This window comes from Rhinolophus sinicus, chromosome 2 (genome assembly GCF_057876585.1).
Source record: "Rhinolophus sinicus isolate RSI-liver-muscle chromosome 2, RSI-T2T, whole genome shotgun sequence".
In the NCBI taxonomy this organism is placed as follows: Eukaryota; Metazoa; Chordata; class Mammalia; order Chiroptera; family Rhinolophidae; genus Rhinolophus; species Rhinolophus sinicus.
This window is the reverse complement of record NC_142502.1, coordinates 105,418,563-105,442,683: the sequence shown is the minus strand read 5'-3', so window position 1 is coordinate 105,442,683 and position 24,121 is coordinate 105,418,563. Positions and strand designations below refer to the sequence as shown.

The following is a 24,121-nucleotide window of genomic DNA, read 5'->3' as shown; positions in this document are numbered from 1 at the left end:
TAATAAGGTGCACCAAATAATCACTGGTGACCTCAGCAATTTTATTAACAAATTTCCCTAATTGGGTAACGAATCTCAGTGCTTGACTCAAGGGCATTGTAATAGGTTTCCACACTACAGAAGAAGGAATTAATTAGAACTCTTTGCTCTTTGTTCCGTATTTACCCTTGTCCACCGGTCTTGTAAACATTGCGCCTGGTTTCCTTGGTCCTCCAGGCTCTTTACTTCTGAACCCCCCCCCCCCCCCAATAAATAAATAGAAAGCTGAGAGTGTAGTTTAACATCAGTGGCGCCTCGTGCACAGTTCACCACCACTGGAAGCTGCGTTTCATGGTCAGAATCAGAGCCATTTCGTGGTCAGATTCTGGCAGAATCATTGCTTCCGCTAGGTACTCGGAAGTCTGTAATGAAACCCTTCTCTCCACAGGCAAAATGGAGAACCTGGGGTGTTGGTTTGTCAGTGCTGTGTCTGGGCTTGTCCTTGTCCATTCAGAACCTGGGTACAAGCTGGTGAGATGGGCAGATCTGTCCCACTGCATCCTGCCCCTCTGATACAGTGCCTCCTAGGAAGGTAAGAGGCGTGCATTAGCTCCGTCTGCCCTTGGAGCAGGCAGCCCCTGCAAGCGAAACCCATGAACTGTGAACTCACTCTTCAAGACTCCTTCAAGTAAGGTTCCTTTGCCTCACAACTTGCAAGGACTGCAGCATGACAACAAGAAAGCATTTTTAGATGCAAATGCTCCAGATTCTCACTGCACTGCTGGTCTGTAGCTCATGTTGCATGCCCCCAGTGAACCCCGCGGTGGTGCATTTCATACAGACTGTCCAGGCTGTGAGGACCGGCCTTAGCACAAGACGCCAGGTATGTGAATTATCTCCAGCGCTGGTTTCTTTAGCAGCTGTTAACGTAGCTTGCCATGTACAGTGGTGGCTTTCATATGAAGATGGGATTATTACAAAGACATCTAAGGGGTGTCTAGATTACCCTTGCTTCCAGTAGGTCCCTTTTAAGATCTAGATTCCAGAAGACTCTGGATGGGCCCAACACGTCTCATTCTCCCTCCTGAATATCCTGCATGATCTGGATGAGGTTTTCCAGGCCAAAAATATAGCCCGGATCTGGTCCGTCGTAAGTGGTGTGCTCATTCCAGGAGCCCTTGTATGTAGTGTGAGCAAAGTCGATCATCCGGATGTCCACTTTGGCGAGATCTCCTAGAGAGCTGCCATGGGCTGTCTGCGGAGCCTCCCGAGGGTGCGGGCTGCCTAGGCTTCCTTCCAGCAGCTCCTGCCCATCGTAGATGATGAGGAGAGAGCTGGAGTAGAACCGGTACGAACTCTGGCTCCTAATGACTGAGAGGAGGGCCCGGAGCTGGCGCTGGATGGGCTCTAGCAGCTCTGTCCGAAGGCGGGTTCCGTTGTGCAGGAACTGATAGAGGGCTTGTCTGAACCCCTCGGCCGAGAGTTTCCTTCCATAGTATTTGTCTTTGCAGAGAAAGTGCTTCTTATCAGTTTGAAAAACCTTATGTTAAGAAGAAGAAAGAGAAAGTGTGAAAAATTAAAAACAAAAAAAAAATTGCATCTGCTGCGGTTGCAGTGTCACAAGCGAACATAACATATAAGCAGATTTCCAGGAGAGGCAGGACGAGAATGGCTGAAACAAACAGAACGATGATCTTTCATCATGCACCTTTCAGTGTTTACATTTTAAAATGCTTTCTGTGCAAGCCTCTAATAGGAACCCAAGGTCGAAAGATCCTTCACCCTACAGAGGTGACCCTCTACGCACGAGGAAAAGGGTTGGATCTCCTTTCTTGTGAATTTCCAACGTCAACCTCCAAATCATGATTTAAACCCTGGCTTCTGGCCCTCTTCAATTCAAATCTTAGCAAACCCAAGCCAGAAAGCCTTAGTAAGAATCTGAAATCACAGCCAATGGCCTTGGAGAGCCAACTAGATTAAATTTTCTCCAACAAAGTTTATAAAGTCCTTTCTCTGCAGATTCTAGGGAAAAAATAATGGCTCTTGGAGTAGAGTGGGATGAATTGTTTGAAGATAAAAAGACAGGCTAGATCAGGTGTGGCTGGAGTGTTTGGGCAGCCAGTGCAGCTGAGGGGAGCCTGGCTGGAGGAGGGAGGTTCACAGCAGCTCCAGGGGCTGGTGACTCCTATACTTGGCACCAGCTCCCGTCCCCTCCCCTATCATGTCTTGGCCACCAGAAGGGAGCAGATGGAAGCGAGATACTGAGGGGGGGGGACAGTGGAAGCCACCCCCTTTCAATTCAGATGGCATAGGCAGCAACAGAGGCTGAAGTGAGGCTCGCAGCTGGCATGGCCAGAGAATGACTTGGCACGCCTCTGCCTGGAACACCTGGACAGGGCTGCCTGTACCTGGCCAAGGCAGTTTCTCGGGCTTTCCTGCCTTCAGAGTATGTGATGTGTTTGTGAACACCAGTGTTGAAAAAAATCAGAAAGATAGCATAGAGTTGGTGTTGCCTTTGGAGGGTTGGGGATCGGCTGCTAAATTAGCCATCATAAATACACGACAGGCATCACTTTCTAAATAAATCAGATCAATTTCAGAAGGTTTCAGGTCCAGAGAGAGATTCCATTTACACCACAAATCATCACACTTCATTCTCTTGAGGACTGCATTCCAAGCCTTTCAAGGGACATCTGTGCAACAAATTTATAGACTCAACTTCCAGCTTCAAGGGGTGGCAGTTTCAATTAAGGAAAGCTATAACGTTTACCGTCAAATCAGTGTCTGGTTTTGCTTTGAGTAGATAGACTATAAAGAGTGAACGAATGGTGAAAGTTTATTTCCTCCTGTTCTCCTACAGCCTCTGCCATAAGCCACGTCAGAGCAGCAAAAAATCGAAGCATGGAGCCGAGGCAAGAAAAATTAACCATTCGTTTGCCTGGGCTTAGCAGGTTACGACCTTCCTGCTTTGTTAACCAGAGCAGGTAGCAAGAAGCAGAAAAGGTGAAGTGAGAGGAGAGAACGGCTAATAAGAATTCAGAGACAGACTGCCTCACAGCATCTGAGGAGGAGTTCCGCTTTATCATTCGGAGAATGAGGAATCCGCAGAAGGCACAGAGGTCTTTGGTTTAGTTCCTTCCCCAGCCCCGCTTACACACGTCATCAACGGACTGCTCTCAACACGGCAGGACCCACGTGGCCGCTGGAAAGTTTCAACTGCCGCAGACCCTGAGGCCAAGTTGAGAAATGGTGGGGTTCTGACACCACTACCCTGAAAGGTGCTCTTTGAAAACGCCAGTGTGTCATAGAGCGGGCTGTGCGTTTCCTTGGGGGAAGGTCAGTGCCCGGCGTAGGCCTCCGCCACAGTGAGGAGCTCTGCAGGGGGCAGTGGTGTCTGCATGGGGGACATCCTGCGCCCACAGTGGACTTGCCAGGGAGCCCGGCCGTGCAGTGGCCCCGCCACCCACCTGCATGCCGCAGACACGCACGCCCAGGCGGGCTGAGGTGCTTTGCGCGCATTTCATCGTGTGCCGGGCCTTCTTCTCCTCGGGCGCGTCATCCCCGTGCTGCCTGGTCCCCATCTTCAAGTCCAGGATGCAGGGATGCTTGTATCGTGACACGACGTTTTCCAGCAACAAGAACCCTGAGCGCGCTAAGTTAAGGTGGATTCGAGAACATGAAGGCCGCTGTCCCCCAGGAGGCAGGCAGCACACCTCTCAAGCTGGCTGGAGGTTCCCTACGCTGAACGCTGCCCGGTCCCTCCTGTTTCTTTCATTACAGACAAGCCCATCGTCCGTTATTAAGAATTCCAGGTAGTAGCTTTGCAGGCTGCTTTCACAAGTCCATTTATTTAGGGGGAGTTTGTGAGGATGCAAACTTCTTTTCAAGTTTGCTCTGAGGTTGAAATTTACACACAGATCTGAAACCCCTGGTAGGCCTTGCCCAATTTACATGTTATGGCAGAAAATCCTAAGGCTGAAACCTCCACGTCACTGAATGGGCCAGTACTTTTTGGGACACGTGGGTTGATGTTAACTTCAGAGGTGAGTTGTAGGAATATTAATTTCAGTGGAGGAGTTATCCTGCAAAAACTTCTTAGGGATTAAGGTTACAGATGTGTCTTAGTATGTACTGTGAAACTAGCCACTCCTTTGCAGGAAGGAGCCCCGTGGTGACAAAGGGGTGTTTCAAGCCTAAATTTGCTCCCTGAGAATATGGCAGCCTGAGGGGGTGTCTACCTGTGGGTACTTCCCTAAGGGAGGAGCCACGCCCCTTCCTCCCCTCAGCTCTGTGGGAAGACCCCTGTGGGGGGAATTTGGAGGGCTGGAAGGGAGGTTGAGGTGCTGGGTGACTGCCCCCACCCAGAGTGACAGTCATCATTTGTATCTGCCCACAGAGACCCACCTCCCAGCCCATCCTTGCTGCCCCGGTAGCAGAGAAACAGCCAGTGACCCACCAGGGACACTGTGTTCAGTTAATTCCCAGTCTGACTCCCCTGAAATCTCTCATTTTCCTTTTGGAGAGAACTCGTTTCTCCTAGGTCCCGGGTTTGAGGGCTCGTGCCTCCAACTCTCCCTCACATCTGTCTCTCTCTTCCCACATAGCCCTCACGTGACCCTCCTCCTCCCACCCCTGACCCTATATGTCTCTTTGTCTCTGTCACTCCCCCATCCTCTCCCCCCATAGGGCCACCCTCCTACCCTTGGGCCCGTGTGGTGGGGAGGGCAGGCAAGGATACGGTGCCGCTTGTTCTCCGGGTACTCGGTGCACAGGCGGGTCAGGTGGGCCAGATGGCAGTGCAGGCCCCATGGGTTAAAGCTCCTGCTCTCGGCCTGGTTCCCATTAGCATCTTCCACCAGGGAAGACACGGGCGTGCTGAGGTGGAACTCGGACCTCAGGAGAGCTGTGGCCGAGCTGCAGGTGAGGGAAGCACAGGACAGTCAGGGCAGCTGGGGCCACAGGGCTGGGGAACGGTGCCCGGCCCTGTGACTGCTTTCCTGGACTGGACTCTGACACGGACTGTCCCTGGAGACTCTCCAGGGCACTGGCCTGGCCTCAGAGTGCCCTTCCTGCCCCACTCAGTCCTGGGCACCATATCAGGCCACACTGCAGCCCTGGGGGTGGGGGAACCTAAACTCAGATTAACTCATTTGAGCCTGTCACCCCCTCAGAGGGCTAAGGTGGTTTAAATTCACTTGTAAGTGAGCTGGATTCTTATCTCATCACTACTGAAGCAACACAGTATGGGGGCAGCAACTCCACGGGGAATCAGAAGGCTAGGGGGGTAGGCTGTTACCCTTGAGACCTCAGAATGCCATAGGGGGTGGGAAGCACGGGTCCCTGGTCCCCCTCTCTCCTGCCCTCTGCATCTTGGCTTCCCCGTCTGTGAAATGGAGATAATGCTCCTGCTTCCTGACACTGAGCCAAGAGGCTTAATTAGATCTGTTGTGCTCCTTGGGGAAGGGAGTTTCTTTCATTGTATTAGCTCCCTTTTCTTTCCCATAAATGTTTTAAAAATCCCCAGGGATCCTTTTCATCTGAACAAGGCCAGCTGACATTGTCAGAGGTTTCGGGGACCTCTCCAGGGCCCTCAGAGTGTCTGCCTCTCTCCTAGTCCTTCTCAAGCGCTCAGAAAGCGATTTCTGAGAGACATTAGCCACTTTTCCTCATGTCAACTATTCTGGGGTTTCTGTTCTACATGCTTCACCCCAGAGACACTTCATGGCCTCAGTGAAATAGGTATTTAATTAAACAAATGTGTGCCAAATGCCTGCTCTGCTGTAGAGGGCTTGGCATGTACATCGACGTCTGAGATAAATGCATCAGAGTCCTCTCCCTAGAAGTGGCGTGAAGAAGACGCATTCCTTGCTTTGGACACGTTGGTTATTCTAGACAGAGCCTTCGTCTGAATTTCTCATTTTCTCCACTCCAGCCTTCACGGGGAGCCATTGCCTTAGCACAGGTGGGAGCAGTACTAGTCCCTGCTAGGGACGAGCTCCCAGTGTCTGTCATCCTGCCAGGTGGCCCTCACCTCTCTTCGAGTGTGTGTGCCAGCTGAGCGTGCTGCCACTGGGAGAGGGGCCGGGTGCTGCCACTGCTGGTGGTGGTCTGCTGAAGCGTCTGCCATATCGCCACCGCCGCTGACGCTGTGGAGACTTTAAAGGGCTCCTGGTTCTCCTTCCGTGGGTTGGCAACCAGGCTGAGATGGCCAAGACTATCTTTCCGGAGGTGCACCGTGATGGTACCTGCAGAACACACGAGGGAGGGGAGGGGCAAGAAACCAGGTGGAATTTACCTGACTGGACACGTTGCAATGGGTGACATCCTTACGAAGTGCAGTTTAATGGCAATGGTCAACCTTCCCCCTTTCCCAACTCCTCTCTCAAGGAAGAGTTATGGGGCCTGGGCTGGTTTAGCCTGAACACGACCTGTTCCAGAATGAGCCCGGAGCCGTGGAGCCTGCAGAAAATAGCCTTGGGCCAATCTTGGCACAGCCTCTGCTTTATCGCATTTCTGACCCTTCACGCTGTAAACAAAGCCAGCCCTGTACATTTTGTCCTCGCATTCCAGTTCCTTTGTGCAGTCACACCTTCCCAGTCAGCGCACAGCTGCCCAGCTGGGTCCAACCTGGGGGTATCAGAGCTGGTCTTCCGCAAAGAGGGGCCCCCACCTTAGAGTGGCAGTGAAGGCCGTTGGGGCCCATCCATTCCTGCCCCTTGTCCTTTGCCTCCTCTATCCTTTCTGTCCCCTCCATTTGTCTGTATCTGACCAGACAGTGTGCTGTGGCTCAGGACGCTCCATCACGCTCTCATCCATCCTCCCCCATCTCTGGCTTTAACACTAATGCTTGCTGTTTCCTTTGGTCAGATGCCTGGCATATGAAGATTATTGGCGGAATATGGTTTGTTGATATAAAAAGACCTGTGAGATTCCCCCAACTCGAGTACCTTCGAACCATTGGTGTTTATAATCAAGGCACAACATCCTGCTCCAACTTGTGAATATGAAGAGTGAGGGGAAACCCAATGACCAGATGTGCTAACTGGGCTTCTCCTCCAGGACGCCGGCTGAGCTGGTCCTTAGCCCTGGCACGACATTCATGGCTCTGTGGCCACCCCCTTTGGATTTCTCACTCAGATGGCAGAGTTCAGGCCTTCCTCTCTGGGGCTCAGCCTTCAGCCGGTGCCCAGCCGCCCCAGAGTTCTGGTGAAGAGGGAATGACACTCTCGCAGTGGCACAGGAGACTGCCACCCAAATGGATTTGTGAGAACCAGGTCTCAGAGTCCTCGGTTTCCTGTTCTTCCGGCCCTACGCTGTTTTCTCTTTCTGCTCCCTCCCGCACCAGTCTGCTCTCCACCAGTGTCCCCCCTGCTTGGTGCCTAAGAGGCCAGCTCTATGGAGTGCACCAGTGGCTTCCTTCCCTGTGGCTCCCAGTGAGTTTGGCCAATGGGGGACATTGGCAGATGAGAAGGGGAGAAAGGTCGGGGTGTTTCTCCCGCTGGTTCCCTCCTGTGCAGTGTGGCCTTGCCGTGGCTATAGCCGCCCTCTCTCTGGGGCAGTTATACCATCCCCTCCGCTGGGTGCGCCCTTCAGGCAGAGAGGTGGTTACAGCTTTCCAGGGCTGCTGGTCCCGGGCGCCTCACCATGCCGACTGCCTCAGTGGGGGGAGCACAAGGCTCACAATACCAGCGTGGGCCAGGGAGCCGTGTCCTACACAACTAGACTGAGAAACAACGGCTGGAACCGGAGTGTGTGGCGGGGGAGGCGGAAGAAGGGGGAAAAAAGTTCTCTTCATTTGAACCCCTTCGCGTGTGCCTCTCATTTTCTGCTGGGACCCTGACCGAGAGGGTGGGTTGCTTGTGCTCATGTCCTCCAAGATATTTATATCCTCTCCTGGCCAGCCTAAGTGGAAGTTTCTGCTGAACAAGCACTCAAGGCAGCTGATATCCAGCTAGTATCCTGCCCGGCCCCCTGGGGCTGCTCAGTGCACACACTTATTTTCGGGGCTGCTCTATAATCCAGCAGGTCGCTCTTCAGAGCCATCCGTGCCTAGCTCAGCGGTCTCCCTGGGCCAGTCCTGTCATTTCAGATTCCCGGTGCCCTAATTTTGCAGCCTGAGAATGACATTCAGTTTTCTCCAGCTCCTAAAAACACTCTGCTTTTCCTCAGCTCATCCCAGGCCCCATGTCCTGTAAAGTAATAATGATACTAATGATAATACTGTTCCTGAACCTGACGTTTACGGTTTATCTGAAGACCGGCATGTATGGAGCCCGCTGAGCTGGGCTGCCTGTGAGAGACAGCAGGGGCTGAACGCAGGACGGGGAAATAAATACTGCGCTAATGGTCATCACTGCTTTGTCTTTCACACCTACCGTGTTTCCCCGAAAATAAGACCTACCCCGAAAAGAAGCCCTAATGGAGCAAAAATTCATCTAAGACCCGGTCTTATTTTCGGGGAAACACGGTACTACTACTGGTATGAGGCAGCATTCTGTGCTTATCATCTGTTACTGCCTGACTGTGGTCCATGGGGCTCAGGGAGATTGAATAACTTGCCCAAGGTCACACAGTAAGAGGTAGAGGTCTGAGAAGGCCACACCAGACGGAGATGAGGAAGAAGGACCAGGCTGTCACATGGAGCTGTGGACTTTATTGGGAGACTGTTGTCACACTATGTTTATTACCCGTGTGTGAATGAGGACACTCCTGCTGTGTCCCCAGTTATGTTTGTTCTGGTCATTTTGTTCTGTGGAGCAAACAAGCTGTGATCCCATAGTCCTGTGGGAGGTGGCAGGGCTGGGAGGGCCAGGAAACCCATGGATGGGGGGTTTATATTTCCAGCCCTGTTTCCTTGGGTTGCTCTGCTTGTTCTAAGGAGGGGCACTGACCTGGAAACCGCTGTCAGGCCCCAGAGCCCACCTTCCACGTGCAAGAAGGGAGAGAGCTCGCTGGCCTCCGTGATCGTCCCTGGGGTGCTCGGAGCCTCCTGGCTGCCTGGGGAGCCCAGGACGGGATGCTGCCAAGGGCAGGGCCCTTCCAGATCTCGTAAAGTTCAAGTTACCACCCGGCAGCAGCCCAATTATGAGGCTGTGGTGACGGCCCTATCAGAAAGCAAGGGCTCAGGGAGCCTCCCTGGAAGGATAAGAAATGTGACCTTCTCTCACTTTCCGGGCTCTAGCTCTTCTCTGATCTCATCTGTTCTGAGTGTCTAAATAAATGGAAGCGAGCAGAGGTGCAAATAACCCAAAACCAATAAAATCCAAAAGTCATTTCTATTTCTCATATTGTCAGAGCGACACAGCCGTGCTCCGTGTCCCTGCCTCTTCGCGCTGTCTTCCTGCGTGCCTCTTCCGGGCTCTGTGTCTCCATCTATCTGTCTTCCCTCCCTCTCCCACATGCCCCTCTATGGCTCAGCCCAGCTCTTCCCTCGGAAGCTGGGACCCAGCACAGACAGGGCCTTGCAAACGGGCTTGCGTTGCCTGCTCTTGACTGAAGCAGCGTGTCCGTGGAATCCAGACTGCCAGGGGCTTGGATAGTTCTTTTTGTCAGGAGCCATGCTGGCCCTGGCCTGGCCTCCAGCTTGCCCTGTCTGTCCATGGGGACTAGGTCTCGGAGGCCCTTGGGCTCCCAGCACTCTGCTGCCCCTGCTTGACCAGGACAGTGGGACCCAGCGACAGCCCCCGGCTGCCTGCTCACAGCCCTCCCCCAGCACCTCAACCTGCCACCAAGCCAGGCTGGCAGACAGGAGTGCTTACTGCTGTGATTGACATGCCCAGAGCGTCTCAGCAATTTTGGTTTAGCTGAGCAGCTTCTGTCATGTATTTATTTTTAAGCTCATGAGAGTATTTGCCACCGTCTGTAACATGAATCTGGCTCATCCGTTAACCAACTGGGCCTAGGAGCGTGTCCTCACTCACCCAAAGCTGACAGGCAGACTGGGGGGTAGAGGGACTCAGCCCCAAGACGCTGTCATACCTGAGGAGCCCAGCAAAAGGTGCAGGGTGAGCTCCCGGCTCGGGGAGGCTGCCCTTGGGAATGACACCCCTGCTCATCACCCCTGGTGCCATCACAGTGCATGGCAGCGGGCAGGGAGAGGGTGTGCTCTGAGGCATTCCGTGGCCACTTCAGTAACAGCCCTTCTTTCTGGGGCTGTTCCCATCAGGGAGAAAATGGGAGAGCCCTGTGGCAGCCCTGTGGGCACTACAGTCCCCCTGATCTGAGGTTGCATCCCCTCCCTCGTGACGCTGGACACCTCCCTGAGCACAGGCGTCTGAGGCATCCATCTCTTTAGTAACAGTAGCTGGTGGAGCCAGACACCACACTTGGGAGCCAGACCTTGGGGCTTTGCATCCTGGCTCTGCCTTTCACTGGCTGTGTGTCCTGAGGCAAATCAGGTAACCTCTCTGTGCTTCAGTTTTCTTACCTGTGAAATGGGGATAATGGTCCCCACCTCAGAGGGTTGTGAGGTTTAAGTGAGTTTGTGCACAGAAGCTACTTACAGTTAGCTGTGTTTGGCACTGAGGGAACACTAAGGGTTAACTGAGTTACTTTATTATGGGCTGAAACAAGAAGCCTGCACAGCCCTGGGAGGGTCCCTTTCCCACCTAACACCTGACCTCAGTTACCTGCTCCAGACGCCTGAGAGTGAGGGTCCCGGATCTGGGCCTTACAGTGTCTCTGTAGATGTGCCTTTCCTCGGGTGATGTCTGCTCGGATTGTGACCAGTGAGTGAATCAGTGTTTCTGCATCCTTGGAACGCTATGTTTGGGTGCCCCCAGCCCAGGAGCTCTGCCTCACCTTCACCCTCAGCAAGGCTGCATGGTCTCACCTGTGTGAGTGTGTGGGGAGGTCTGCGGTTCCCTGACAAGTTGTTGGGAAACACCATCTCCTGAGTGAAGCCCGGGGGCAGGGACTAAAGGGTCGCCAGTGTCTGTTGATGTGTGTGGCTCTAATGCCTTGGATCAAATTAATCTATCACCTTAGCAGAGCCCCAAGGCAGCTGGCATGGGGATGGGCCCACGTTGAAGAGGGAAGCAGGGCGGACTAGGGGACTGGACAGGAGACCAGGGCCCAACAGTGGTACGCTGTCCTCCCCCTAGAGGAACGGGCATGTGAAGACAGGGCTCAGGGAGAGACCCTGGGTGGGGTCCTGGAGACCCAGCAGCCTCGTTCACTTCCCTGCTTTGCCTGTGCCTGCCCTGGAGTCCCTCAGCTCCAGAGCTGTGTGGAACAAGCGCGAAATGCCGCAGGCAGGAGTCCACCCCATGCAATGACCTGCTACCCCTTTGCTGGGTTGAGTTCAGTGCAAAAGGACAGAGGCTAATTCCAGTGGCTGCTCTGACAAGATGGGCAGTGACCACAAGCGATGAGCAGCGCAAGTCTGGGCCCCAGGAGTCCCCCGTGGGCCCCAGGGGAGGCCTGCACAGGCTGTCCTCCAGCTGTCGGCCCCATTTCTCAGTGTCGTCCCAGACTCTCAGGAAGGCCTGGCAGTCCAGGACTGAAGCAGTGCCCAGGGCTCAGGCTTGGCCTCCTACCTGTGAGTCTCAGTTTGGAGCATGCAGAATACAGATTCCTGGGCCCTGACACCAGGGATTCTGATTCCCAGGTCTGGGATGGGGCCTGGGAACCTGCACACACACACACACACACACACACACACACACACACACACACACACGTCAGCGATTCTGGTAAAGTTGGTCGATCCCAGATCACACTTTGAGAAATACGGATGTAGATACTAGGCCCATCCTTCCCAGTTATCTCAATCATTGCAATGCACGCGAGTTTTTGACTGACTTGTTTGGATGTTACCATCACCTGCACTACAGATGCTTGGACATGGAGAGCAGCAGCCTGCAGTCATCACACCTAAAATCTTTTAAAGGCGGTCTTTTCTCAGAGCCCTAGTGCCAGCGTGGGACTGGCGCCTGGCAGAGTCATGCCCCGAGCCCTGTAAGCTGCATTTACCAAAGGCTGGGTATCGACAAAACAGCCCAGAGGCCCTGTCTGGAGGCCGCTATTGGCAGCCCTCCCCACCAGCCTTCTCTCTCCAGAACCCCCCTTGTGCACAGATCAGAACACCCCGCTCTGTGCCCATTTCCCCAGCTACACCTGGAAGGCAGTGCAGGCCTCTGTCCTTGCCACTGAATGAGGGCAGGAATTCTGGTTTCCTAAAATTGCCATATCCCAGCTCCTCCATGTCCTGTCCTAGGCCTGAGGCTCCCGCCACCTGCCTGGCTCTCTAGAGGCAGGTAAAGAAGGCCTCTACCTGTCCTGTGTTTACTGGTTACGGCCACACAGCCATGGCACTCCCAAAGCACAGGCCACAATGCCCCATTTATTCCATTCTCAATTCCTCGAAGCCTGGTGGCTTGAGCTAATTTGTAACGACTCCAAATGCTATTATACTCCAGACCTGGAAGCTTGAAGAGTTCAGAGAAACTAGGACAGTGAAGGCCTGCCGGGCTGCAGGAGAGGGGCGCGTCTCCATGGCAACCGTCACACACACCGCTGTGCTCGAGGAAGCGGTGGGTGCACGGACACGGGCCTGGTCCAGGGTGGCGGCCCGCGCCGCCTGTGCTGCCGGACACTCACCTTTGTACTGTGGGGTGAACTGCTTCATGGCTAGCGGCAGGGATTCGTAGAACTTCTGCTCCTGGGAGACGAGGGGCTTGCACACAGTGTCCTCGTCATACTTCATCACACACAGGTGCCCCCCAACCTGGTGCAGGAAGGGCTCCAGTTGCACACCCACATTGGTGTCCCCGGCATCTGCACTATTCTGCACAACCATGGCCTGATGTAGAAGCAGCAGCTGCAGCACAACAGGCAGGGCTGTCAGGGGGCCTCGGCTTTCTCCTCGGCCTTTCCCGTTGTCATGGCATAGTTGTCTTCACAGCCGTAGGCTCTTGGCGGGGCCCCTGGAAAGCAGAGGAGGAAGGTGGAAATGATGGGAGGGAGACAGTGTGCTGGGGACAGCACTCGGGACAACCCACAGTCCCCAGCCACGACCCAGCAGTAGTTAAACAAGACTGTAAACAGGCATTGATTACTTCTGGAATAATCTGTTACGAGAAACTAGTAACAGTGGGTGGCTGCCGGGAGCAGGGCTAAGAGTGAGACTTTTTCTCTAAACACAGTTTTGTACCTTTTACATTTAAATATTCAAACATTTGTAAATATCAAACAATACACACAACTGTAGGCTTCCAGAGTTCAGAGGCTGTGCCTTAGCTTCTCATGTCATGTTGCCTGCCTGGGGGAACATGGATCCCAGCCCCGAGAAGAGAGCAGAGTCTCTCCTGTTGGGGCACTCGGCATCCAGCGGGGCTTGGGGTACAGGAAAGCTTCATTTTTGTTAGCATAGCTGTGCCCATGAGTCTGCATCATGGCTCTACAACATAATTGCTGTGTGACCTTGGGCAGTTACTAAACCTCTCTTGGCCTCAGTGTCCCCATCTGTGGAATGGAATAATAATAATACCTGCCTCATGGAGCTGGGAACAGAATTGAGATAAAGCCTGTGAAAAAGTTCGCGCAGGGCCCAGAGCTAAGTGCTCAATAAATGTGATTTACCATTATTTCTAGCATTATTGCCTTGGTGGTTCTTATTTTCCCAACAGCTCTGGGTTGTAGGGAAGGCAGGTTTTCTCACCGCTATTTGCAAATGAGGAAAAAGCAAGGCCTGAAATGCTTTGCCTGGGCCCGGCAGGGTCCAGGTGCAGAGGCGGAAGTAAAGCGGGGCTCCTTGTCTCTGGGCCTCGTCTTCCGCTGCCTGCTGCTCCCTTTTCCTCCCGAAGGGTGGGCTTGCTGGACCGCAGGCAAATGCTGGGACCCTGGGCTCCTAAAGACGTCCTGACTTTGTCTCAGGAGAGTGCCAAGGAGACACTGCAAGGGAGGCTCATCTGGGTGTATTCATCGGGTCTGAGAGGACATTCCCATAGGGGTTCCCCTCACCACTGAGTTATCAATACTCTCTTCTGCTGGACTCCCGGCTGAGCAGCGCTGGGTGTGATGAAGCCTCTAAATGACCTTCAGTCCTGACCATGGGCATGGCCGGCTGGCTCCATGCACAACAGTACCCATCAGTTTGTTCAGGAACCTGGCTCAGAGAGGCTCCGGCCACCGCCCAGACCTCCAGCACCAGGTGGCATGGTCAACCTCAGCCCAGGCGCACTCGTTCCACCCAGGGGGACTCTCCCGCCCTGGCTACTATTCTGCAGGCCACAGAGCACCGCTTGGGAAGGGGAAGGGGATGTTGCACCTGGTTTGTGCGTTTGCTTTGCTGGACGCAGGGTGAGGCTTCTGGGAGCTGTCTTCATGGCTAGAGCGTGGCTGGGGTGGGCGGGGTTGTGAGATGGGGCCTTGGGGTGGGGAGGCCAGAGGCCTGATGGTGAGGGGCCTGTGCCTGAGACCACAGCCCAGGCCTGTTTCCAGCTCTGCTCTAAGACCGCACTGAGCTGAGCCCTCCTGCACCAGGAGCTGAGAAAAGAAGTTGGTGGGAGGCATCCAGATGCAGAGGGAAACCAGAAATCAGCCCAGGGATGAGTTGATGTCACAGTTGCTTAGCAAATGCAATCCTACTTGCAAATTTGGCAAAGGCCACAAGGAAGAAAAGAGAAAAACCAAAGTGGCCCACCACCACTCCTCTCACTGGGGTCGCTTGTATGTCGGCCTTTGCCAGCTGACCTGTCCCGGGGGGCAGGCCGGGGGCGGGGAGACAGAGAAACTTCTGGTAATCAGAGGGCCAGTCAGGGTGTAAAATTCATTGCTAGGCAGTCCTGGAAGGAGCCTGGGCCCCGTCCCTCACACCTGTCTCCCTAGGGCCGGGCCCAGCACTAACCAGGCCTGCTCTGCCAACGGCCAGGCGGTATCACGCCAGGCCCTCATGCTCCCGCACTGGGCAGTCCACTGCCATTCTTCCCCCACACCCCCCATAAGGAGCGCTAAGGACACGGCTGTCACCTCACTGTGACAGCAAGGGCAGAAATACCATAAATTATAAATGAAACAATCATGTAGTGCTTGCCATGTGCCAGGCAACGTTCTAGGTGCTTTACATGGATGAACCCTTTTAAGCCTCATGACTACTCTGTGAGGCAGTGTTATCAGCCCATTTTACACATGAGGAAAAGGAGGCACAGAGAGGTTAATAAGTTGCCTGTGTGCACCCAGCTAGTGTGGGGAGAGCAGGGATTTGTGCACAGGTAGATTTGAACATTAGCCCCAGAGCGCTTACCGCTACGCTGCGGGGAGGCTGAGGGCTGCCGTTTATCTACCTTGAGAGTCAGGAATTTGGGCCTGAAGGAGGCTGGGAGTTGACCAAAGTCACCTACAAGTCAGGCTGTGCTGGGACAGGGCCCAGGTTGATGGTGAGTTCATGTCCTAGTGGTGGGTGGGCTCCACACCGCAGAAACCACTGGGGGGGCAAGTCAGGGAAGGCGCACCTATAGCTGGGGCTTGTTACTGACCTTGGCTTTCTGGTTGGGGGTGTCAACCAGACCCAAGAGGCACTGTTGTTCACAGACATTCTCAGGAGCCCTGGCTGAACCTTCTCAGAGAGCTCAGAGTGAGCCACAGTGACCCTGGGCAACCAAGACAGCCCACAGCAGTGACACAAACGCTTCTGTCCTTAGCCTTGGGGTGGGTTGGTAGTAATGGGCTGTCTGCTGGGTAGTCACCCTGTATTTTTCAAAACGCTGGACTCAACAGCTGGGGATACTAAGGCCCTTCCTCTCAAGGGTCATCTTAGGGTGGAAATTGGGTGGCATCTCAGACTCCTCCCACACTGAGCTGTGTGGCTTTAGTTCTGACACAGGTTGGTGGGAAGAGGTGGAGGGAAGGCGGATGGGCAGTGGCTTCAGTACCCAGAGCACCTGCCTGAGCTGGGCAGTGGGCTTGGCTGCTGCTCAGGGAGGCATTCTGTGGCCTTCCCGTGGCACTGACACTGACCTTGGATTCCCAAGGAAGCTTGAGGTTTTTCATCTGTTGCTGTCTTTGCGTGCAGCCTGCCGCTCTGTGGGACCAAGCTAGGGAAGGCCTCCATTCTTCCTATCCCTCCCTCAGACGTTCCAAATAAATAATCCAGCCCAGACATTCCTTACACCACATGTAGGCACTTCTGTCATTGCCAGGGGCCTTGACCTTTGATCAATGCCTCTGGGCCCGTTTCTGTTTCCTAAGAGCACTGGGCAAGGAGACAGGAGCCCAGGTCTGTTCTAGCTGTTGCACAGCTTGCTGAGGCCCCTGGCATGCACTGGGTCTTGGTTTCCCACCCACCACAGCCTCGTCATGCTGCTCAGATGACAAAAGGCACACACAGCACTCCTTTGTGGAGGCCTCTTCCCAAGCGCCTCCTTCACAGGGTTTGCCACTGTGTGGGTGATTCTCAGGACTGACTCAGCTTGGGTGCTGGGAAGGCAGGTGGGGCTCTCGCCTGAGACAGGACCTCACGCCTCCTCTGACACACTTGCTGAATACCCTGGGCTCCCGTTAGTGCTTCAAAGGGAGACAAATGTGTCTGTCTCCAGCCCACGCCTCCTCCCACAGTCCCAGAGCCCAGACCCCGGAACCAGCTCCTTCCTAGTGTTCCTTGGGGAGGGACAAGAGGGTTTGAGGATGAGGGAGGGCGGGGAGGGAAGAGGTGAGATACCCCCCAGCCAGAAGAGCTTAGCTTAAAGGCCCCCCTCCCCAGGAAAAGTGGACACATGGCCCCAGGTCCGTGTCTTCCTGCCCTGTCACTGGGTTGTCCTGAATGATGAAACTCTGGGCCTCACTCCAGGAGACTCAAGGGCTGTTTCTCTGATGGGGCCCGGCCATCGAGCTGGTTGTTAAACGAGGCCCTGGACGGTCTGTGTCGGTGCAGCCCTGCTGTCCTGAGTGACAGCCGCCGGCTGCTGGGTTACAAGACACTACCTGGTCTGAAAGGAGGGTCACAGACAGCAGAGCCTGTGGCTGGATTGGCTTCCAGAGTGGGGACAGATGACAATACCAGGAATGTCAAACACAAAGACAGATGCCACGCTGAGGAGGGTGAGGGTCATGGCTCGTCACTACCAGTCGGCACATTTTCTTTCCTGAGAGCCTGTGTGTATATAACCCTGGCCCACATGCTAAACCTTAGTTCTTTAAAAATTACAGGAGAGTTTTTGTTTCTGTTTCAAACTCGCCACTCCTGTTTTGGGGAAGATGGCAGGCGAAACCACAAATCAAACTTGTCAGGGTTCAAACTTGGACTAATTAGTCACGGACTATATCTTATCAAATTCTGTCAGCTCCTTGAATCTGGAAACAAGTGGGCCAACTGTGGTCATTGTCTCGGCTGCTCACAAATATTCTGGTGTTCTCTGCAGGAACAAGACTACCTCCCTTGTCCTTTGAAGCTAAGTGTGGCCACATGATTTGCTCTGGCCAACCTAATGTGCATGGAATTGACAGGTCACTTCCGGTGAGAGATTTAGGAGCAAGCAGTTCCCCACGTTCTCCTTCCCTGGCCGTGGTCATCCTGGAAGCACAGTCACTCCCTGAGTGACTGTACATGTTGGCTATGTAGCATGACAGACAAATAAATCTCTTATATCAGGCCACCAAGATTTGGGGGCGGTTTGTTGTGCAGTACAGCCTAGTCCGTCATAATTCACTAGCTCACAGCCAGATACCCAGTGTGGGGTCCTGAAGTTGAAAGCAACCTCACTTGAATCAGAACTCAAGTATTTCATTGCACAAAAACATCTATACAGTAATAGCCACTCCTATTGAGCATCTATTGTGGACCACTGGCTTTGCAGTCACCACCTCTGTTTCTTAAGAGAATCCTTTTTAGGTGGAGAAAAGTGAAGAGCTTTCCCAGGGTCCAGAGCTCGTGAGCACTGAAGGTGGGATTCAGTGCGGTGAGTCTGTTTATTCTAAGGCTCCTGCCCATTCTGCCACACTGTGCAGTCTTCCTTTGGGGTCCTGAGACCCAAGTCTGGCTCTCAGGCCTGGGTCCTGTCTGAGGCCCTCTCCAGGCTGGGTGCCTCAGTGGCCTCCATCAGAAATGGGAGCTTTCCAGGAACTTGCAGTGGCTGGGCAGCCAGGGCACCACACCCCGGGGCAGCATCTGCTGGCGGACAGGCTCAACCAGCCGCTCGTGAGGGGGCTCAGCACTGTGGGTGAAGGACTCTCACCATGGGCCGGTGGAGACCTCACCCAAAGCCACAGCACCAGTAGTGAACTCTGCAGACTCAAACCGTAGCACCCACAGAGCGCGATCATTTCTCTAGTGTATGTCACGCTTTGGTGATTACTGAAATACAAATTCATTTGAAGGCATTATTGCGTTCCTAGCAGTTTTTGTCATCATCTATTTTCTCAATCAACAGATACTTAAACGTATAATGAGTATTGCAGGAGAACTCATAGGGAAAAATTATGTTGAAAAATGGGTCCTAGTTGAAAAGGTTAGGAGAGAGGCTGTGGGCTGAGATGGCGGTGGTGGGAGGGTGTGGGAAGGGGAATGAGTGGGGAGAGATGTTGGCTGGGCCTGGGGCAGCTCAAGGAAGGCCTGTTTGGGGTATGTGTGCAGGGAGCAATAGGGAAGAGGGAGGCTGTGCGGGGAGGAAGAGGAAGGATGCCGCAGGGGCCTGGTCGTTTCATGCCCTCCACACTGCTGCAGCCAAGGAGGGGACAGAGAGGGTGCCTGACCACCTGACTGGAGGTGCCTGTGAGTCCCGGCTCAGTGTCGGGGAGGCGGTTGCCTGAGATCATTGGGGCGTAGAAGGCTTCAGGACCACATCCTAAGAAATCCAGGGGAGGGGGGCATTCTGAGGAGGAGATAATTAAGAAACAGCTTGTAGCAAAAGAAGACTGCAATATAAAATGTGTCAGGCTGCAGATTCAAAAAGCAGCATGGTTTATAGCCCGCCCTCTCGCCTCTGAAACGCTAACGCACATTCGCAGGCCTCTCGGAGCCAGAGGTTTGGTACAAGTACCATTCAATGTCTTCGCAATGCCCAAGGGAGCATTTTTTAATCTATTAGTGATGAGAGGACCCAAAAACCATTTAAAGCCACTTAGGTCGTAATGGGCAGAATTTTGGTGTTTCTCACATGGTAGAGGGTTGTGTATCATCTGAGGCCATCTAGGCTGGGAAAGCACACGATTATTTTCTGGAGAAAAAAAATTACGTGTTAAAATCCATTCTAAAAATGACTCAAGGGTTATAGGCCTGTGTGCCCTCCATCTGCATGGCCCCTGGCCCGGTGGGATCAATATTGAACACTGGGGGACTTCACACATCACCTCCCCAGCTGTGGCTGAAATATGTGGCTATGGAGAGAGTCCATTTCCCAGCAAGCCTCGATCTCCAGAATCATAGAGCAATACCTCATATTCCTCAGTTGCTGCAACTTATTTCGAGGCTGATTTTATCCTTTGAGAGAAGATTTTTTTCCTCTCCTTTTCTCTTAACATTTAAAATCTCCCAACGTTCCTCCAGCTTGAGGAGCAAATGTGATTTTAATACAGCGATTATTAGTTTAGAAGCCCTTCAGCCACTGACAAATGTCCTTAGCAGCACCAGCCATGTTCTGAGCACGCTGTCAGGGCGGGAGACGCATGGGGCAAAGATGACTCAAGAAGCTGAGATGTTGGAAGGGCCACTCTGGGGGAGGCAGAGGGTGGGAGGGCTTCTCCCTCCCTGGGCTCTAACACACCCTGACCTCAGGCAGCACAGTGGGTCCTCAGGTCCCTGGGACATGGCCAGTAACTGCTACACCAGCACCTCCAAAGCTTGTCCCCATGAAGCTGCAGCCAGGATCTTGGATATTGCTAAACACCCTTCCCAGTACATTTCCCAACCTCTGACACCCTGCCCCACACCTCCCCACCTTTCTCTAAGTAATATGACCAGCCACCTGCCTTTGGAAGAGATGGAAGATTTAACCCATGGTTAGCGTGGCAACTTTATCGCTGCAAGAAGAAATAGCTTTTTAAGGTCAAAACACAAGTGTGTGGAGCAAGTGAGTGTGTGAATGTGTAGATGAGTGTGTGAGTGTGTGTGTGTGTGACTATGTGGTTATGGTCTTTCAGACCACAGAGCTGAATTGGCCAACTGAAGAGCAAGCCTGTTGGGGAGCACGCCAGCGAGGCCGCCCCCAGCAGAGGGCAGCAGAACTGCTCAGAGGAGTCACACTGGCCAGAACCCTACAGCCTGCCAGTACTTCCTGGCCTAGCAATGGGGACACATTCCTGAACCACCCTGGGTTTGCCAGGCCTGTCCTCAGAGAGCCCAGATGGCGAAATGTCCCTGTCTTTCCCGACAGCCGTTTTTAAAGAGCTCAGAGTGATCACCAAGGTTGATCCCCCCATGTTCCCTTCTTGCGCCCTCCCTGCTTTTTCTAAAGGTTGGCTGGGGGGAGCTTCCTGCCCTGGATGAGGCACATTTTGAGGAATGTGGTGCCTGGCTCAATTCATGGGGAGGGACCCCGAAACCAGGGACAGAGCTTGCCGGGGAGGAGGTGAGTTGAGGGCAGTGGAAGCACATTTGAGCAGAGTGGGACGTGGTCTTTAGCATCTCCACTCAACAGGTCCCTCCCGGGGCACGTGGACCCCGTGGCCCCTTCAGCTGCCTCTGGGCCAGCCCAGCTGGTGGAGGAGGAAGAGCAACTAGCATGAGGGAAGGGCTGCCAATGTGGCACTGGGTGTGTGGGCCGCTCGCCTCACCCCCTGTGTCCACCTCCCTGCCTCCTACCCCACCAGTGCCCTGAAAACCTGACGCATCAATTCTCAATGCTGCAAAGCTGATTGCTGCTCCAGGGCTGCTGGTTACAGACAGCGACCTTCCGGATTTCTGCCTGGGAAGGGTTTACTCATTTGCCCTGCTCGGAGCGGGAGAAAGCTGGGGGAAGCTGCTGGCCGTGGAGCGGGCTCAGCCTGGCCTGCTACCCCAGGATGCCCTGGGGCGGAGGACAGGGAGGGTCCCAGGGGCCACAGCCCCTTTGCAGAGGAGTTTCTCGGATCCTTGATAAGGAACTGGCTCTCAGGGAGCACAGTGGGGAGGGGGGACCAGGAGACCTGGTTCTGCCCCAGACTGCCCGTCCTTTCCTCTCCGGGGCTTAGTTTCTCTGTCTGTTCTGAGAGCTGTCTGACCAGCCATGTTCTTCCCCTCCTACGGGACAATTCAAGTCAATGTTGGGAAAATCAGGGGAGGAGGGTGGTTGGCAGAGACGTTTCCAGATTGAGAGACTTAGAAGACGTACTGACCCAACGCAACTCGATTGGTCTGAACAAAGCTTTAAAAAACATTTAGAGGGCAGTTGGGGGAGTTTGAATATGGACTGGATGTAGACATTCTTGGGGAGTCATTACTTTTTCCAGTGGGACAGTGGCATTGTGGTTATGTAAGAACCTGCTCTGGGGAGGAAGGCTGGGATGTCTGTAAATTACTTCAAAACACTTTAGCCTGAGTAGTTGATGAAGCAAATATGGCAAAATGCAAACAACTGTTAAATCCAGATGCAGGGTGTTCATTATATCACTCCCTCTATTTTTTCCTAGAGGCTTAAAGTTTGTCATAGTAAAAAGATTAAAAATAAACTGGTAGCTTTTAAAGGCTATAGAAGCCCAGGCCCTGTCCCAGGGGGTCCGAATCTCTGGGGAAGGGGCCTGGCATGGATTTTTAAGGGCCCCAGAGACCCTGAGGACCATGGCAAGCGCAGGCTCGGGTCTCTGGTTCACTGGAGAGCCCAGAAGCATCCACGGCGGGGGCTCGAGGGGTATGCAAAGACTCTGGCACTGCCCAGGGCAGGGGGCCCTGGTAGTGACATGCCTCTGATGCCCATGGTCCACCATCACCCCGTTCCATGGGGGCGCCCGCACCCAGGCCCCAGCCTGCTGCCCATAGCTCTGATGTCACCCACGCCCCGTGGCTCCACCCGGTGAAAGGGTGGGGCTGCTGGTACAGGACATGCCGGGACAGGACATTCCTGGGCCCAGGCAGTGGCACTCACTTCTCCCGGAACAGCTGCTTCTGTTAAGGGTTAAACCCAGCAGGGTGGTGAATCATGGGCTCTAACCCCTGCACCTGCCACACGGCTTCCTGTGTGGTCCCAGTTCAGCCCAGCACCCCCAGCCCCGTGCCTTCCTACAGGAGCCATGGGAAGGGAAGTGTTGGAATTACTGTACGGGAAGGGGGACCAGGATGGCAGAGAAGCAAATGACAGAATTTCCGTATTGCTGAACTGTTGCAGCTTGTCCCCTACACAGGTGCGCACAGATGTACAGACACACAGACACACTGGCACCTCCACAGGGCAGATCCTTAGTCAGCCCTGGGTGGAGAGGAGGCCCGTCCCTCAGACCGCGCGGTCTGAGCAGGCTCAGTGGCCATGAGACCCTCTTCCCTTTCTCAGGCACCATCAGGGGCTCAGCAAGGCCCTCCCTGCCCATCCCATCCTCACCCCCAAAGCAACACTCACCAGGGCCTCGTCCGGTGGGGTCGGTGGGGTCGTGGAGCGTGCGCACAAGAGGGTCTAGCAGAAAGCAGTCTTCTCTCTCAGTGCCTCCTGACTGCAAGGGCCTTTCTCAAGGTCCCAGTGTGGAGAAGTCACTGTCCACTACAGCTCTGGTGGCAGGTCTACCCAGAGAGCTGGGCTACAGCGGTCTGGGGAGGGGAGGTCACCTGATCCTGGGGAAGGGCTGGCAGGGGCTGACTGTCCAGCTGTCAGCTGGTATTTGCTGCTCTGGGAGGGGGGAGGAAGAGGAGGAAGAGGAGGAGTAGACAGAAAGGGAAGGGAGCTCTGCTCCGCTCCCTGGCTGGATGTCAGGCCCCGCGTACCAACGGCCAGTTGCCCAAGGCCCCTGGTTATTTTTTGATTCCTTGTTCGTGGAGTAAGGCGAGGGTGGGGAGCCATGCTCTCCCTTCCCCAGTCTCCCTGCCCCGACCCCATGCCCCACAACTTCAAGCTGTGGCCACCTGAGAGAAGGAAAGCCAAGCAGCAGGACTGTCATCCAATTAACAGTCATCAGCCTGAGGACTAGGCCACCCCAGGAAACTGCCAGACCAGTGCCTATTGTCAGGGGATTTTAATACAAGCTGTGGGTGGGTGGGGGTGTTCAGCAAGTCAAAGGGCAATTCCAGTATGTGTTTGGTTGGAGAACATGGAGCTGAGGGGGCCCCCTCACCTACTTAGGGGGGAGCAGGGGTTGTATCCTGGAGGAAGTAGCCAACGGAGACCTGAAGGAAAAATAGGGTCCTCCATGTTGGGTTTGGGGAGGGTGTGAGGAGAGAGCTCGGGGTAAGGGAAGAGCACATGCAAAGGCCCTGAGGCAGGATGGTGGGTGGGGGTCAGGGAGGCAGAGGCACTCACAAGTGGCGGGAACATGCAAGGAGTGGGAAGTGATGACAGATGAGGCTGGGGGCAGGGGAGCGAGCCTCCCAGAAGTATCTTTAGTTTCTCAGAAGGAGCTAAAGCACTTTCTGCCAGGAAGGGCCACGCTCAGGTTTATGTTCAGAGCTCTCGCTGCTTTGAGGAAGGCAGATTGGGGAGCAGTGGATCAAAAGCACTCAGGCAGGTCTGGAGGCCCCTGGTGCTGTTCTCCAGGTGACGCCAGACTGAGGGGGACAGAGGGCAGAGGAGGGAAGGCAGACGTGGAGGAGGCAGCCTTGATTGGGTCTGGTGACATGTGGATGGGGAGACATGCGTGGTGGCAAAGGACAGGTTGTCAAGGGACAGGTTGCAGGTCTGGGTGAGCCTGGTCCAAGTATGAGGAAGGGCTGAAGTCTGCCCTTAGGCAACTCAAGCGACCCCAGACTTCTGGCTGCAGTTCCCCTGGGTGCTGGGCGCCCCACGGTCTGGGGCCTAGCTTGTCCCTTCCTGGGCTCCTCCATGTGGGGGCGCTCTGAGGCTCAGGAGCAGCCTTGCACTTGGTCACATTTTGCCCCTGGTCTGGTCCAGCCTCTCTCTGACTCTGGGCCACCCCCCCCCCCATGTCCTTGCTTTCCCCAGGGTCTCCTCACCCCTCTCCTGGTTCTAACAGCGTCCCCCCAGCCCTGTTGCTTCAGCACTGAGCCATACCGCCTTTCCATCTCCCCATTTTGGTATTCCCACGTGTCCATGGGGAACTCATTCCATGCAGACAGCCTCGCCCCTTCCCGGCT

General features: G+C 54.3%; 1 protein-coding gene across 2 annotated transcripts; it reads right to left on the bottom strand.

The window, feature by feature from the left end:
- Positions 1–22,621, bottom strand: IP6K3 (inositol hexakisphosphate kinase 3). Of its 2 annotated transcripts, XM_019738852.3 has the most exons (6): positions 22,440–22,621; positions 12,580–12,905; positions 6,011–6,224; positions 4,718–4,893; positions 3,447–3,622; positions 1–1,519 (listed from the first exon to the last, which is right to left on the bottom strand). In XM_019738852.3, exons 2-6 carry the CDS (start codon positions 12,776–12,778, stop codon positions 1,052–1,054), a joined length of 1,233 nt encoding a protein of 410 aa, XP_019594411.3. In that variant the 5' UTR covers positions 12,779–12,905; positions 22,440–22,621; the 3' UTR covers positions 1–1,051. The 2 variants fall into 2 exon arrangements, with proteins under 2 accessions (XP_019594411.3, XP_074188907.2); XM_074332806.2 differs by lacking the exons at positions 12,580–12,905; positions 22,440–22,621 and adding an exon at positions 6,408–6,546.
- Positions 22,622–24,121: the final 1,500 nt, after the last annotated feature.